Source organism: Etheostoma spectabile, chromosome 13 (genome assembly GCF_008692095.1).
Source record: "Etheostoma spectabile isolate EspeVRDwgs_2016 chromosome 13, UIUC_Espe_1.0, whole genome shotgun sequence".
NCBI classification, from domain to species: domain Eukaryota; kingdom Metazoa; phylum Chordata; class Actinopteri; order Perciformes; family Percidae; genus Etheostoma; species Etheostoma spectabile.
In genome coordinates, this window is record NC_045745.1 from 13,187,321 (window position 1) to 13,197,718 (window position 10,398).

Here is a 10,398-nt window from a genome sequence, read left to right on the forward strand (position 1 = left end):
CAGCCACATAAACATGATTTAAAAATTCTTACGGAAACACTTTAGTCTGAAAACATTTCTTCCAGCCAAACATAAGAGAATTGTACTGGTCTTATTAATGTATTATAAACTTTTTACATCACATACTTTACTTCGCTGATCCCAAAAGGACCAATCACACCGATTCAAAGTTGGAAATAATGCCAAACGACATGAAGAGACAAAACTTAAAGAGTAACCTATATATGTAGTACATTTATGTATAAATGAGCGTCCGCTAATGATGGAGCAACAGCTAGGAAAAAGACAGAAGTTATGTCGGAAAATCCTGAACAGCGTCCAAGAAAGGTTTCTAAAGTGGATGCTCCAAAAACAAACTCTGCGTTCACAGGAAGGAACAAAGTCAAAAGGAGATAGAGCTCACATGCAGGCTCACCTTGCTGCAGAGAGGTTAAATTTAGATTTTTATTTACACATAGAAACTTACAAAAGTATTACCATTAAGCAGTAGTAGCATGGCAATGTAATCACTCAAGGTGGTGCAGAGACCATTACAAACATAAACAAACAACGCAAAATTAACAAAAATAAATAAATTGTGGCAGACATTTACAGGTGAAAGAGACATTGAACTTAGAGGGCAGTGAAACGCTACTTTTCAGGCTGGTGTTATCTCTTAATGCTTTTTGGGATAGTTTCCTTCTGATTGAATACAACTTATATTTAAGAGAGATTTCTTTTCATTTTGGTGGAGAATGTTTACAGACTAAAATGCAGTTTCTATAACAATCATGCTTCTACAGCTGTAAAAGAAAATTGTAATTGTAATTATTCCGCTGCTGTACACATCTTTACATTTTAATGAGTGTAAAACCCTTTAAAGGCCCAGGAGGATGCGGAAAAGCTGCGTTCAGTGGTGATGCCCATGGAGCATGAGATCGCAGCCCTGAAAGCCAAGCTGGCTACGGCTGAGGGCAGGGTGAAGGAGCTGGAGGCATCTAAGGTTAGTCGGCAGTAAATTGATGATTGAGTGGTGGAAATGGGAGGCAAAGATGATGTTAACTGGGCATGATATTGACCAGGCATGGCAGCTGCTCTCTTCTAAGAGAATTTAACTTTAAGTGGTTCAATATATCACAAGGAGAAAGCCTTTTTATCACTTCAAAATGTAGTCCATGGTATTTAGGACATTATGTCATTGCACAGAAAGACAGACAGAATATAAAGATATGGACACACACACTCTTTTATATCTCTGTGTGTCTGTGTGTGTGTGTGTGTGTGTGTGTGTGTGTGTGTGTGTGTGTGTGTGGTGTGGTGTGTGTGTGTGTGTGTGTGTGTGTGTGTGTGTGTGTGTGTGTGTGTGTGTGTGTGTGTGTGCGCGCTGCTATACTGCTATACTTTTTTGGTTCATTTTTAACTCTCAACCACGTGTCCACGTTATTTCTTAAAATATCCTAATGAGGTCTGTGTACCGAAACATTTATATTAAATATCTCAGATCAAAATATCAAATCAATTAAATCAGAGTTGCATGTTTCGGATTTTTATTTTACAGGTCAAGGAGCTCAACCACGTTCTTGAGGCTGAGAAGTCTTGTCGTACGGACCTTGAGATGTATGTAGCCGTGTTGAACACTCAGAAGTCTGTCCTGCAGGAAGATGCAGAGAAACTACGGAAAGAGCTCCACGAAGGTACTTAGTTATGCTGTTTTTTGAATGTCCTTTTGTTAAATAGAAGATATGTGATGGCTGAACAGGTTAATGACAGAGGAAGACTTCAAAGAGAGCAGATTTAGAGAGAAACGCAGCAGCACTGTCCTGTTCACATCTGAGATCCTTCATTAGTGACAAAGAGCAGTGAGATCTCCGTTAAAAGTCACTGAGAAGTGTGTGTGTGTGTGTGTGTGTGTGTGTGTGTGTGTGTGTGTGTGTGTGTGTGTTGTGTGTGTGTGTGTGTGTGTGTGTGTGTGTGTGTGTGTGTGTGTGTGAGAGAAAAGTTGGCCTCTTATAAACTGTAGACACGTATACATGCAGTAGAGGCACGACTGATATAAGGGCGGGCCGATATTAGGCATTTTCCAAACTATCGGTATGGGCATGACGACAAATTATTATATTTTTTTATTATTTCAAATTATTATTATTTTTTAATAACATTCATCAGAATCATTTATAATGAAAAATACATGATTCTGATAAATGAATATTTAAAAAAAATATAAAAACAGACGAAACACCCTTGAACCATGTTATGTGTGTTGGCGTTGCATTGTTTGTTCATGGTTTGCATGGTTTGTACCAGAGGGCGCTCTACAAAGTCCCTGTTGGCAACATTCTTTGATTTTTTTTTGTTCGAAGGACTTTAAGTTTCATATCTTAAGTCTGTATACATTTCATTTTTATTTTTAATTCGGTTGAAAAATATTCTTTTAAATTGACAAACATCATATTTGTAATCCATGACTCAACTCAAATGGGATCAAAAAGTAATTTGCCTCTCCCCATTCTCTCCCGTTCATATTTTTTTGAAAGATAGGTCCCATAAACCTGAAGTAGAAGGGCCTGACTTCGGCTCTCTATATGTCTATAGTTATACTCGAAGGTGCACTATGAGTTCTTGCATGGTCACTTCTGTTGACGTTCCAAGTAAAGTAAATTCCAAACAACGAGAGGAAGCTCGCCCCCCCACCCCCGTGTTTCCGTAACTGTCATGACTAACTGTCACTAACATCCCATCCCCTCCCCCAACCATCTTGTTGGATAGCGGATCAAGGAGAGATTCCTACGATTTGAGACAAAAATGAAAACCCGCTGAAACCATGCAGGAACTTATAGTGCACCTTTGAGTAGGATTTTGAATGTAAGACTTTCACTTGTAATGGAATATTTTTACATTATGGTATTGTTACTTTTACTTAAGTAAGTCTAAGTACTTCTTTCACCACTGTCTATAAGAATATCACAACCTCGACCTCTTTCCTCTCACTTTCACCTCACTCTGTCTTTCTCTGTTGCTGTTTGGCGTCTCAGTTTGTCACAAGCTGGAGTTGGAGCGACAACAGCACAACCAGCTAAAACACACATGGCAGAGAGCCAACGACCAGTTCCTCGAGTCCCAGCGCCTCCTCATGAGGGACATGCAGAGGATAGAGAGCGTGCTGTCCTCAGAACAGCTCCGCCAGGTAGAGGAGATGAAGAAGAAAGACCAGGTATACACACACAAACACAGACGACACTCCTTTTATGTAGTTTTCCAGTCTTCAGCCATCAGGTTGAGTCTAAGGTTTGACAGATAATTTAGTTATATCTTTTCAAAGTAAGAGAAAATAAATCAAGTACTGTAAAAGTCAAGAAACATAAATGTAAAATTGAAATTTCCAAATAAAATATGCTAAATATATTCTGAAATGAAGAGGGTAGAACATGCAAATTATTGACTTAGGAATATGTAAATGTTAATAATATAAAAAATAAATTCTGTCAGCAAAAAATAAAAACTGGAGATTTGCAAAAATGAGTTTTTGCTTTAAGTTATTACTATGAAGTAAATGTTGATTGCACACTGTAATACTGCAGAATAGTGCCACCATCAGTGTTTAGATTGGTTCCCTATAAACCTCATTTTAAGATGTCCTGGGAAAATGAAGGCTCGCTTTATGGCACCAAGGAATAGGATAGCTCTTGAATTGTGCTTATACCGTTTAAGGTCATCCCCGGTAATAACAGGAGGCTCCACAATCTGAATCAAGACAAACTCTTTATAGCCTCCCACATTGTCAACTGCAGTGCATTACAGCTTTACATTAATACTATTTACGTTGTAACCTTTTATAATAAAAGCCCTTGAAATATACACCAACTTTATTTTTCCGTTTTTTTAATGTAACACAATCAGAGGTGCATATGGGATGAACATAGCATAACACGTAAATGTGACGTTGTATACAGTGTTGCAATGGGTTTCCGACTCCAGGGACTAGCTGGTGCCATTGGCACCAACTTATTGGGATGATTTTAAATTAAAAAAAAAAATCACTACTTACCAGAAAGCATTGCACTTAGACGCGGCTCAACAAAATAGTTTACAACTCAACAAAAAAGTATTTTGTTGAGCGCACCTACTTATTTATACCAGGTGTTTAACTCTGCCTTTATCATAGCACTGATATCAGCGTTTCTAGTTCAAATTTGGATTCTTACAATTGTTTTTGGAAACAAATGCAGTGTGTCCTGTGTTGTCATAATGTTAGTCGGGGAGAACCTCATGACCTCTTACCTAGTGAATGTGCACTGTCCATCCATGCAAGAAAGTTATAATGGGTGGTGATGTGGACTGATACAGGATCTTATTCTGTATTAACTTTATGTGGTTGCAGGTTATGTGAAATATGTTATTGTGCTGTATGTGCTTTTCCAATTAATGTTAAGTTCTTATGTCTTAAATTATTATATATGGACAGTGTTGTCCATTTGATTGGACAACAGCTTATATGTAAAGGCGAATTTACTTGATGCACTCCAGTTTAACACCGCTGCAAACTACAACCTCATTGATAAACTTTTTTGTATTTATGGTAATTTGATGATTTAAAAAAACCCCACATATAACACTGCACAGCAGTAATTACATAGACTGGCAATAAAAATCATTGAGGATAAAAACACAAAGTTCAATAGCTTATTTACATTGGAGTCTTCTACATATAGTGAAATAAACACCAACAGTGTTGCATCTGATTTTGCATGTTTTACCTAATAAAGTGAAGTAAAGGGAACAATTCTGTGAAAAATGTATGATTGATGATTGAAACCTTTTTCTCTTTGTCCAAGGAGGAGGATGAGAAAGAGAGACTGATCCAAGTGAAAGAGCTGCACGAGGAGGATGTGGGAGACAACACCGAGCCTCTTGAGGATTTATTCCTCGGGCTGAGCGTTGAGGAGGTATGAGCATCACGTAATGCGATATGTCCCTCAGAGGGAACAGAGAGCAGAGCTATTATCGTCTGACGTCATATTAAATTCCCTTCTGAGTAATGTGAGCTTCAAACAGGCAGCATGGCAACTTCACTTTTGTCCTTGTGTATTGTGTTTCTAGCAGCCATGAACTGATGCTGCTGTAATTAGTATGACCAGCTCACTGTGGAAACCAGTGATTATTTGAAATGCCTATTTTAGGGACTTTCAACTCTATCATAAACATTTAAAGGACCAGTGTGTTGGATTTAGGGGGAAATATTTGCAGAAATGAAATATAATATTCATAATTATGTTTTGTTAGTAATGTATCACCTGAAACTAAGAAACGTGTTTTTGTAGCTTAGAATGAGTCGTTCATATCTACATAGGGAGCGGGTCTTGCGCTGCAGTATTTCTACAGTAGCCACCAGAATTTCTCAGGACACTTGTTTTGTCTTTCAGCCCCATGCCAACCACAGCGGCCATGGGTCTATGCACTCCTTAGACACTGATGTGGTAGCAGGCGGCCCCATGGACCCATACAAGGAAAACCTGCGGAGAGTTCAGTCAACAGACAGCCTCGGCTCTTCGCTGTCCGTCCAGCAGGGCCTCGGCGGCCACAACCTCAAGGCCAAGTCGGCCAGCCACTTGGACGAGTCGGACTTTGGGCCCTTGGTGGGTGCTGACGGGGTGACAGACAGTAGTTTTGGTGAAACTTCATCCACCAGCTCCATCAAGCTGACGGCGAGCCATTTCCTGCTGACTAAAGACCAGGAGAAAGCCATCAAGGCCATGACGCCTGAGCAGGAGGAGACGGCGTCGCTGCTCTCCAGCATCTCCCACGCACCTGACAGCGCCTACGTGTCGCCGGCAGGCTACAGACTTGTCAGCGACAGCGAGTGGAACCTGCTGCAACAAGAGGTGCATCACTGAGGCTTTTTTTTTTAGAAACGTTTTCATAGTTTAACGACACTGCTGTGGCTAAATATAGCCAAAACTATTTAATAGTTGTAACAGGACATTAATTGTATACAGCACTAGGTAGCACTGAAGTTTTCAACCAAGGCAAGGTTAACGTTTTTGTGATATTGTATAAATTTGGCTCTCAGCGTCACTAGATGCAGACCCCCCCCCCCGCTACAATGAAGATTATTATTATTATAAGATTATCATATATATATATATACATACATACATACATTTAATGTATAAGATATCTGTTTATACATGTTGCTTCCATAATCTTTTAACATCAGAGCTTTAATTTCTGTTATTGGATATGACATAGTTCTTAAGTGTTAGAGAAGTTTCATAAATCCAAATACTCCATTATAATAAATGTAAATGTGCTGTATTTGTATAGCGCTTTTCCAGTCTTAACAACTGCTCAAAGCGCTTTTACATCTACAGGAAACATTCACCATTCACACACATTCATACACTGTGGCCGGGGCTGCCGGCCACAGTGTCTTGCCCAAGGACACTTCGACAATGACTGCAGGGGCAGGGATCGAACCACCAACCTTCCGATTGGCAGGCAACCGCTCTACCACTGAGCCACAGCCGCCCCTGTTCTGAATAGGTGTTATTCCTCAAATTGTCAACTAGATAATATAAGTGTGGTCATGGTTTTCTTGTTGGTCTGTCACCAGGTAAAAAATGCGGGCAGGAAGCTTGGCCGACGTTGTGACATGTGCTCCAACTACGAGAAGCAGCTGCAGGCCATCCAAGGACAAGAGGCCGAGACCCGAGATCAGGTTTGTGTCTTTGCTGTCACTTTATTACCTTTTATTACCACAAGAACAATTGTTGACATCAAACTACAGATGCTTTTAAAAGCAAGGTGATGTGTGGACTGGATGTGTAGCAAGAGAACTACATTTTGTAGGATAATGTTTTGAAAAAGTTCATTAGAAGGATTCTCCTTCACACTGTCTTCCAGGTGAAGAAAGTGCAGGTGATGCTACGTCAGGCCAATGATCAGCTGGAAAGAACGATGACTGAGAAACAGACTTTGGAAGATTCGGTCAAAGTCTGCAATGAGGAAACCGCTGCAAAGGTGTGGACACAGTAAATGTATTAATAACTTCCTATGTGTGTAATATGTGACTAACTGTTTGCAGCATATCTGCCTAGATCTAGTGCAGTGACTGAATGTGTTGACCTCCTGGAAGAAAAACACTATATGTAGGTGTATTACCTAAAGGGCAGCTTTGCACCAGCAAATCCACAGTGAAGTTTTCTTGTCTGGTTTAGTATTTCAATGAGTTACCACAGTGGGAGGTGAGGTGCCATTGGAGGGAGTCTAACTGGTGACTGAGCAGCACATTGTAATTTTGGTGACAAGATTCACTGTTCTATTGCATTCCACTACGTGCCTACTTGGACCGGCTTAAATGTTTCTTCATAGGCCTCTCTAAATTCACATAGACTCCTTTTATGTATGATTTGCTTGTCTAATTACTCTCTTGTACATGCTTTTACCAGTTATTACATCTAAATGCACAGTAAGAATAAAATGTGTAGGGTTGCAACTAATGATTATTTTAATTATCCATCAATCTGTTGATTATTCATTACAGCTCAAATCCTCTATGATTAAGTTTATTATCATTTATGACGAAGAAAAGCTAGAAATTCTCAGGCTTGAGATGCTAAAACAAGAAAATGTGCTTGAAAAATGAATGAAAAAAAATGAATCAAATAACAAATTTATTGCTGATTAATTTTTTTCTTCTATTGATTAATCGACTAGTTGTATCTAAACTTATTCTGTATGAAGCGCCCCCCCCCTTTCAGCTGATTACCCCGCTTTACAGCCAGAGAGCAGCAGGTTTGTGTCCCCTCTGCAGTCTCTGATTTCAGTGATTAAATCATGAGCAACTGCACCCAAAATCATTTTAAAAATAACCACACAAGCTTCAGTGCTCTTTTGCGTTTGAAATTGGCCATTTTAATCTTAGTATTCAGCGACCCCTTAGCAACGGGAAATAGCTTCCTTGCCACCCTTGATGACGTTTACCTGCGCTGCGCTTTTCTCTGCGCCCTACCTAGCGGTGCACGGAGAGCACATCGCTTATCATGTGTAGGATACTTAATCAAAACTATGTGCATTCCCAACAGCTGTTACCAGGGCAACAGCCAACTCATGACTTATCCTCTTTTTGACTGACAAAACTACAGTAGTGCCTGAAGCATCACATTTTTTTTCAGTGGACCTGTGGGTGTGATGATGAGCATGATGCGGTAGAGCAAAATCACATAAACGTGTTACTTCAGTGTTGTGACCACAAACAACTACTTGATATAGAAAAGTGTTTGTTGATGGTTAACAGGATTATTACGAGATATTGCTACTAAATGCAGCCGTACAACAACGTTTAGTAGAGAAGACATTATTGTTACACGTAAAAACAGACTTGAATTGATAGATTAATCATTTGGTTTGATAAATCAGAAAATAGTGAAAAATGCATGTTACAAATTCCTAAAGCCCAATGGGTTCAAACTTGAGGATTCATGTTTTTTTTTAATCATCATTATACAACACCGGCTTGTACAGGGAAATGTAGTTGTAGCTCCCTCCACACACAGTAAATGTGTAAACAATATATTTGAATTAGAATACACTATATAATAAAATAAAATGGGATTTCTGGGGTAATAAATGTATGTAATATTTGTAATATTTAAAATACTCATTCATTGATTACTGGCAACGATTGAAACTTTGAAGCATTCTGCTCAGCCCTAAGATCTGTGTACTTCTTCCACCACTGAGTATTTCTATCCATCTTCTATCTTGTTTTTCTGTGTTGTAGGTGTCCGCTCTCATCCAAAGAGTCCAGGAGTCAGAAACACTGCTCAGCACACTACAACAGGCTTTCAGTGAAGCAAAAAGGAACACCCAGGAACAGATGGTGAGCAGCGTTCTCTTCCTGTGTTGCTTGTTCTCGCCAGCTGTGTTTGGAGCTTGAGTTCCTTCATAATGTGAGAGTCTGCTAAAGCTGGCGAGAAATAAGCATATCAGTTTTTCGTTTTGACAACAGTGAGTGCTGTAGCGCTGTTATCAGACAGACTGAATTGCAGCCTGTTAGTGTTTTGGATTTACTTTTCTCTGCCTCTGTGGCAATAACGTCACTGTTAATCCCTACCACAAATATTTTCTGAGAAGGTGGAGATGGAAAATTACGTTAAATATGTACAAATGTTACTCACCCACTACAACAGGAAATTACAGATGTACTCACTATACATCGCTACAAAAAAATGATAATAATTTACTGTGTCCCATATTGTAAAAAATTAGATTGGAATTTTTTGATGTAAAGCAGGTCCTGGTGCTATATAAATACTGGGAAAGTTAGGGTTATGTACCTTTTGCATCTGAACAAATATTGGTACCGATACCTGAAATTTGGTTCTGGTGCCCAACGGTACATTTCTTTGGTACTTTTCCTTTGTAATTACAAAAAGAAAGTATTTCAGTTGTAAAAATTCTATTTACTTAGAACATTATGCTATTTAGTTAGAATACTTTACACTCTAAAGAAATTAAACACAAATTAAACCTCTCCCTCCTCCCAAACCTGTCCCTACAACCTATTAAATTGAATAATTATTCATTTTTTACTCACCTTAACTTTTATTCTTGTATTTGTATATTGTTCTTTTTTAGCTTGTTTTATTTTCATCATGACTGTTTTTAACTTCTCTTTAATGTTTTATGTAGAGCACTTTGAATTGCCTTGTTGCTGAAAGGTGCTATAGAACTAAAGTTACATTGCCTTGCCACCTCAGCCTCTCAGTCAGACACCAGGGCATAGAAACCACTGCTGTGCCTGCTTGTCTCCGAGGAAGTGTAACGTCAACAGCACAGCGACCGCTTTCGGCTCGCCATTAATATCATATCACAGTGAATGGTGTCTGCGTGAAGTTTTGAAAAACTGTAACCACACTTGAAACTACTTTATTTCCGTGACTTACTGTGACTTCAACAAAAATGCAGAGCCAACGTTGTTTGCTCGAGTTTACTCAGTCCGCACCTCTGCACGCGAGTGTGTGGGTGGGGGTGTGTGTGGGTGGGGGTGTGGGTGTGGGTGTGTGTGGGTGTGGGTGTTGGAGCTCCACTCTCTGTCAATATGCAGATAGGACAGATAAATTTGCTACCTTTTGATTTAAAGTGAATCGGTCCCCTTTAGTACTGATGTAATTCGGTCTGTACCCAAAAGTTTACCGTATTTACCGTTAAATTTACCGTATATCTGTGACTGTGATGGATGAAAAGGATGAATGAAATTGTTGTTTTTTGTTTATTTAGAAAATCGTAAATCTGCAATTTGCATAGCTCCTTGAGCAGCCCAAATGTCGATTGTACATTTGTCTTCTAATTGTTTTTAACGCTGTGCTTGTCGTTGTGTCTGTAATTTTTGCAGCAAAGTAAGTTACTCATTGTCCAAAA

General features: G+C 39.2%; 1 protein-coding gene across 2 annotated transcripts in view; it reads left to right on the top strand.

Annotated features, from left to right (window-relative positions):
- rabep1 (rabaptin, RAB GTPase binding effector protein 1) overlaps positions 1–10,398 on the top strand; it is a 29,398-nt gene that overhangs the window by 5,694 nt on the left and 13,306 nt on the right. For both annotated transcript variants that reach the window (XM_032534487.1, XM_032534488.1), the window contains exons 5-12: positions 863–982; positions 1,538–1,673; positions 3,012–3,190; positions 4,812–4,922; positions 5,400–5,858; positions 6,590–6,694; positions 6,880–6,996; positions 8,759–8,857. In XM_032534487.1, coding sequence (XP_032390378.1) covers positions 863–982; positions 1,538–1,673; positions 3,012–3,190; positions 4,812–4,922; positions 5,400–5,858; positions 6,590–6,694; positions 6,880–6,996; positions 8,759–8,857 — 1,326 coding nt within the window. The remainder of the gene's footprint in view (positions 1–862; positions 983–1,537; positions 1,674–3,011; positions 3,191–4,811; positions 4,923–5,399; positions 5,859–6,589; positions 6,695–6,879; positions 6,997–8,758; positions 8,858–10,398) is intronic.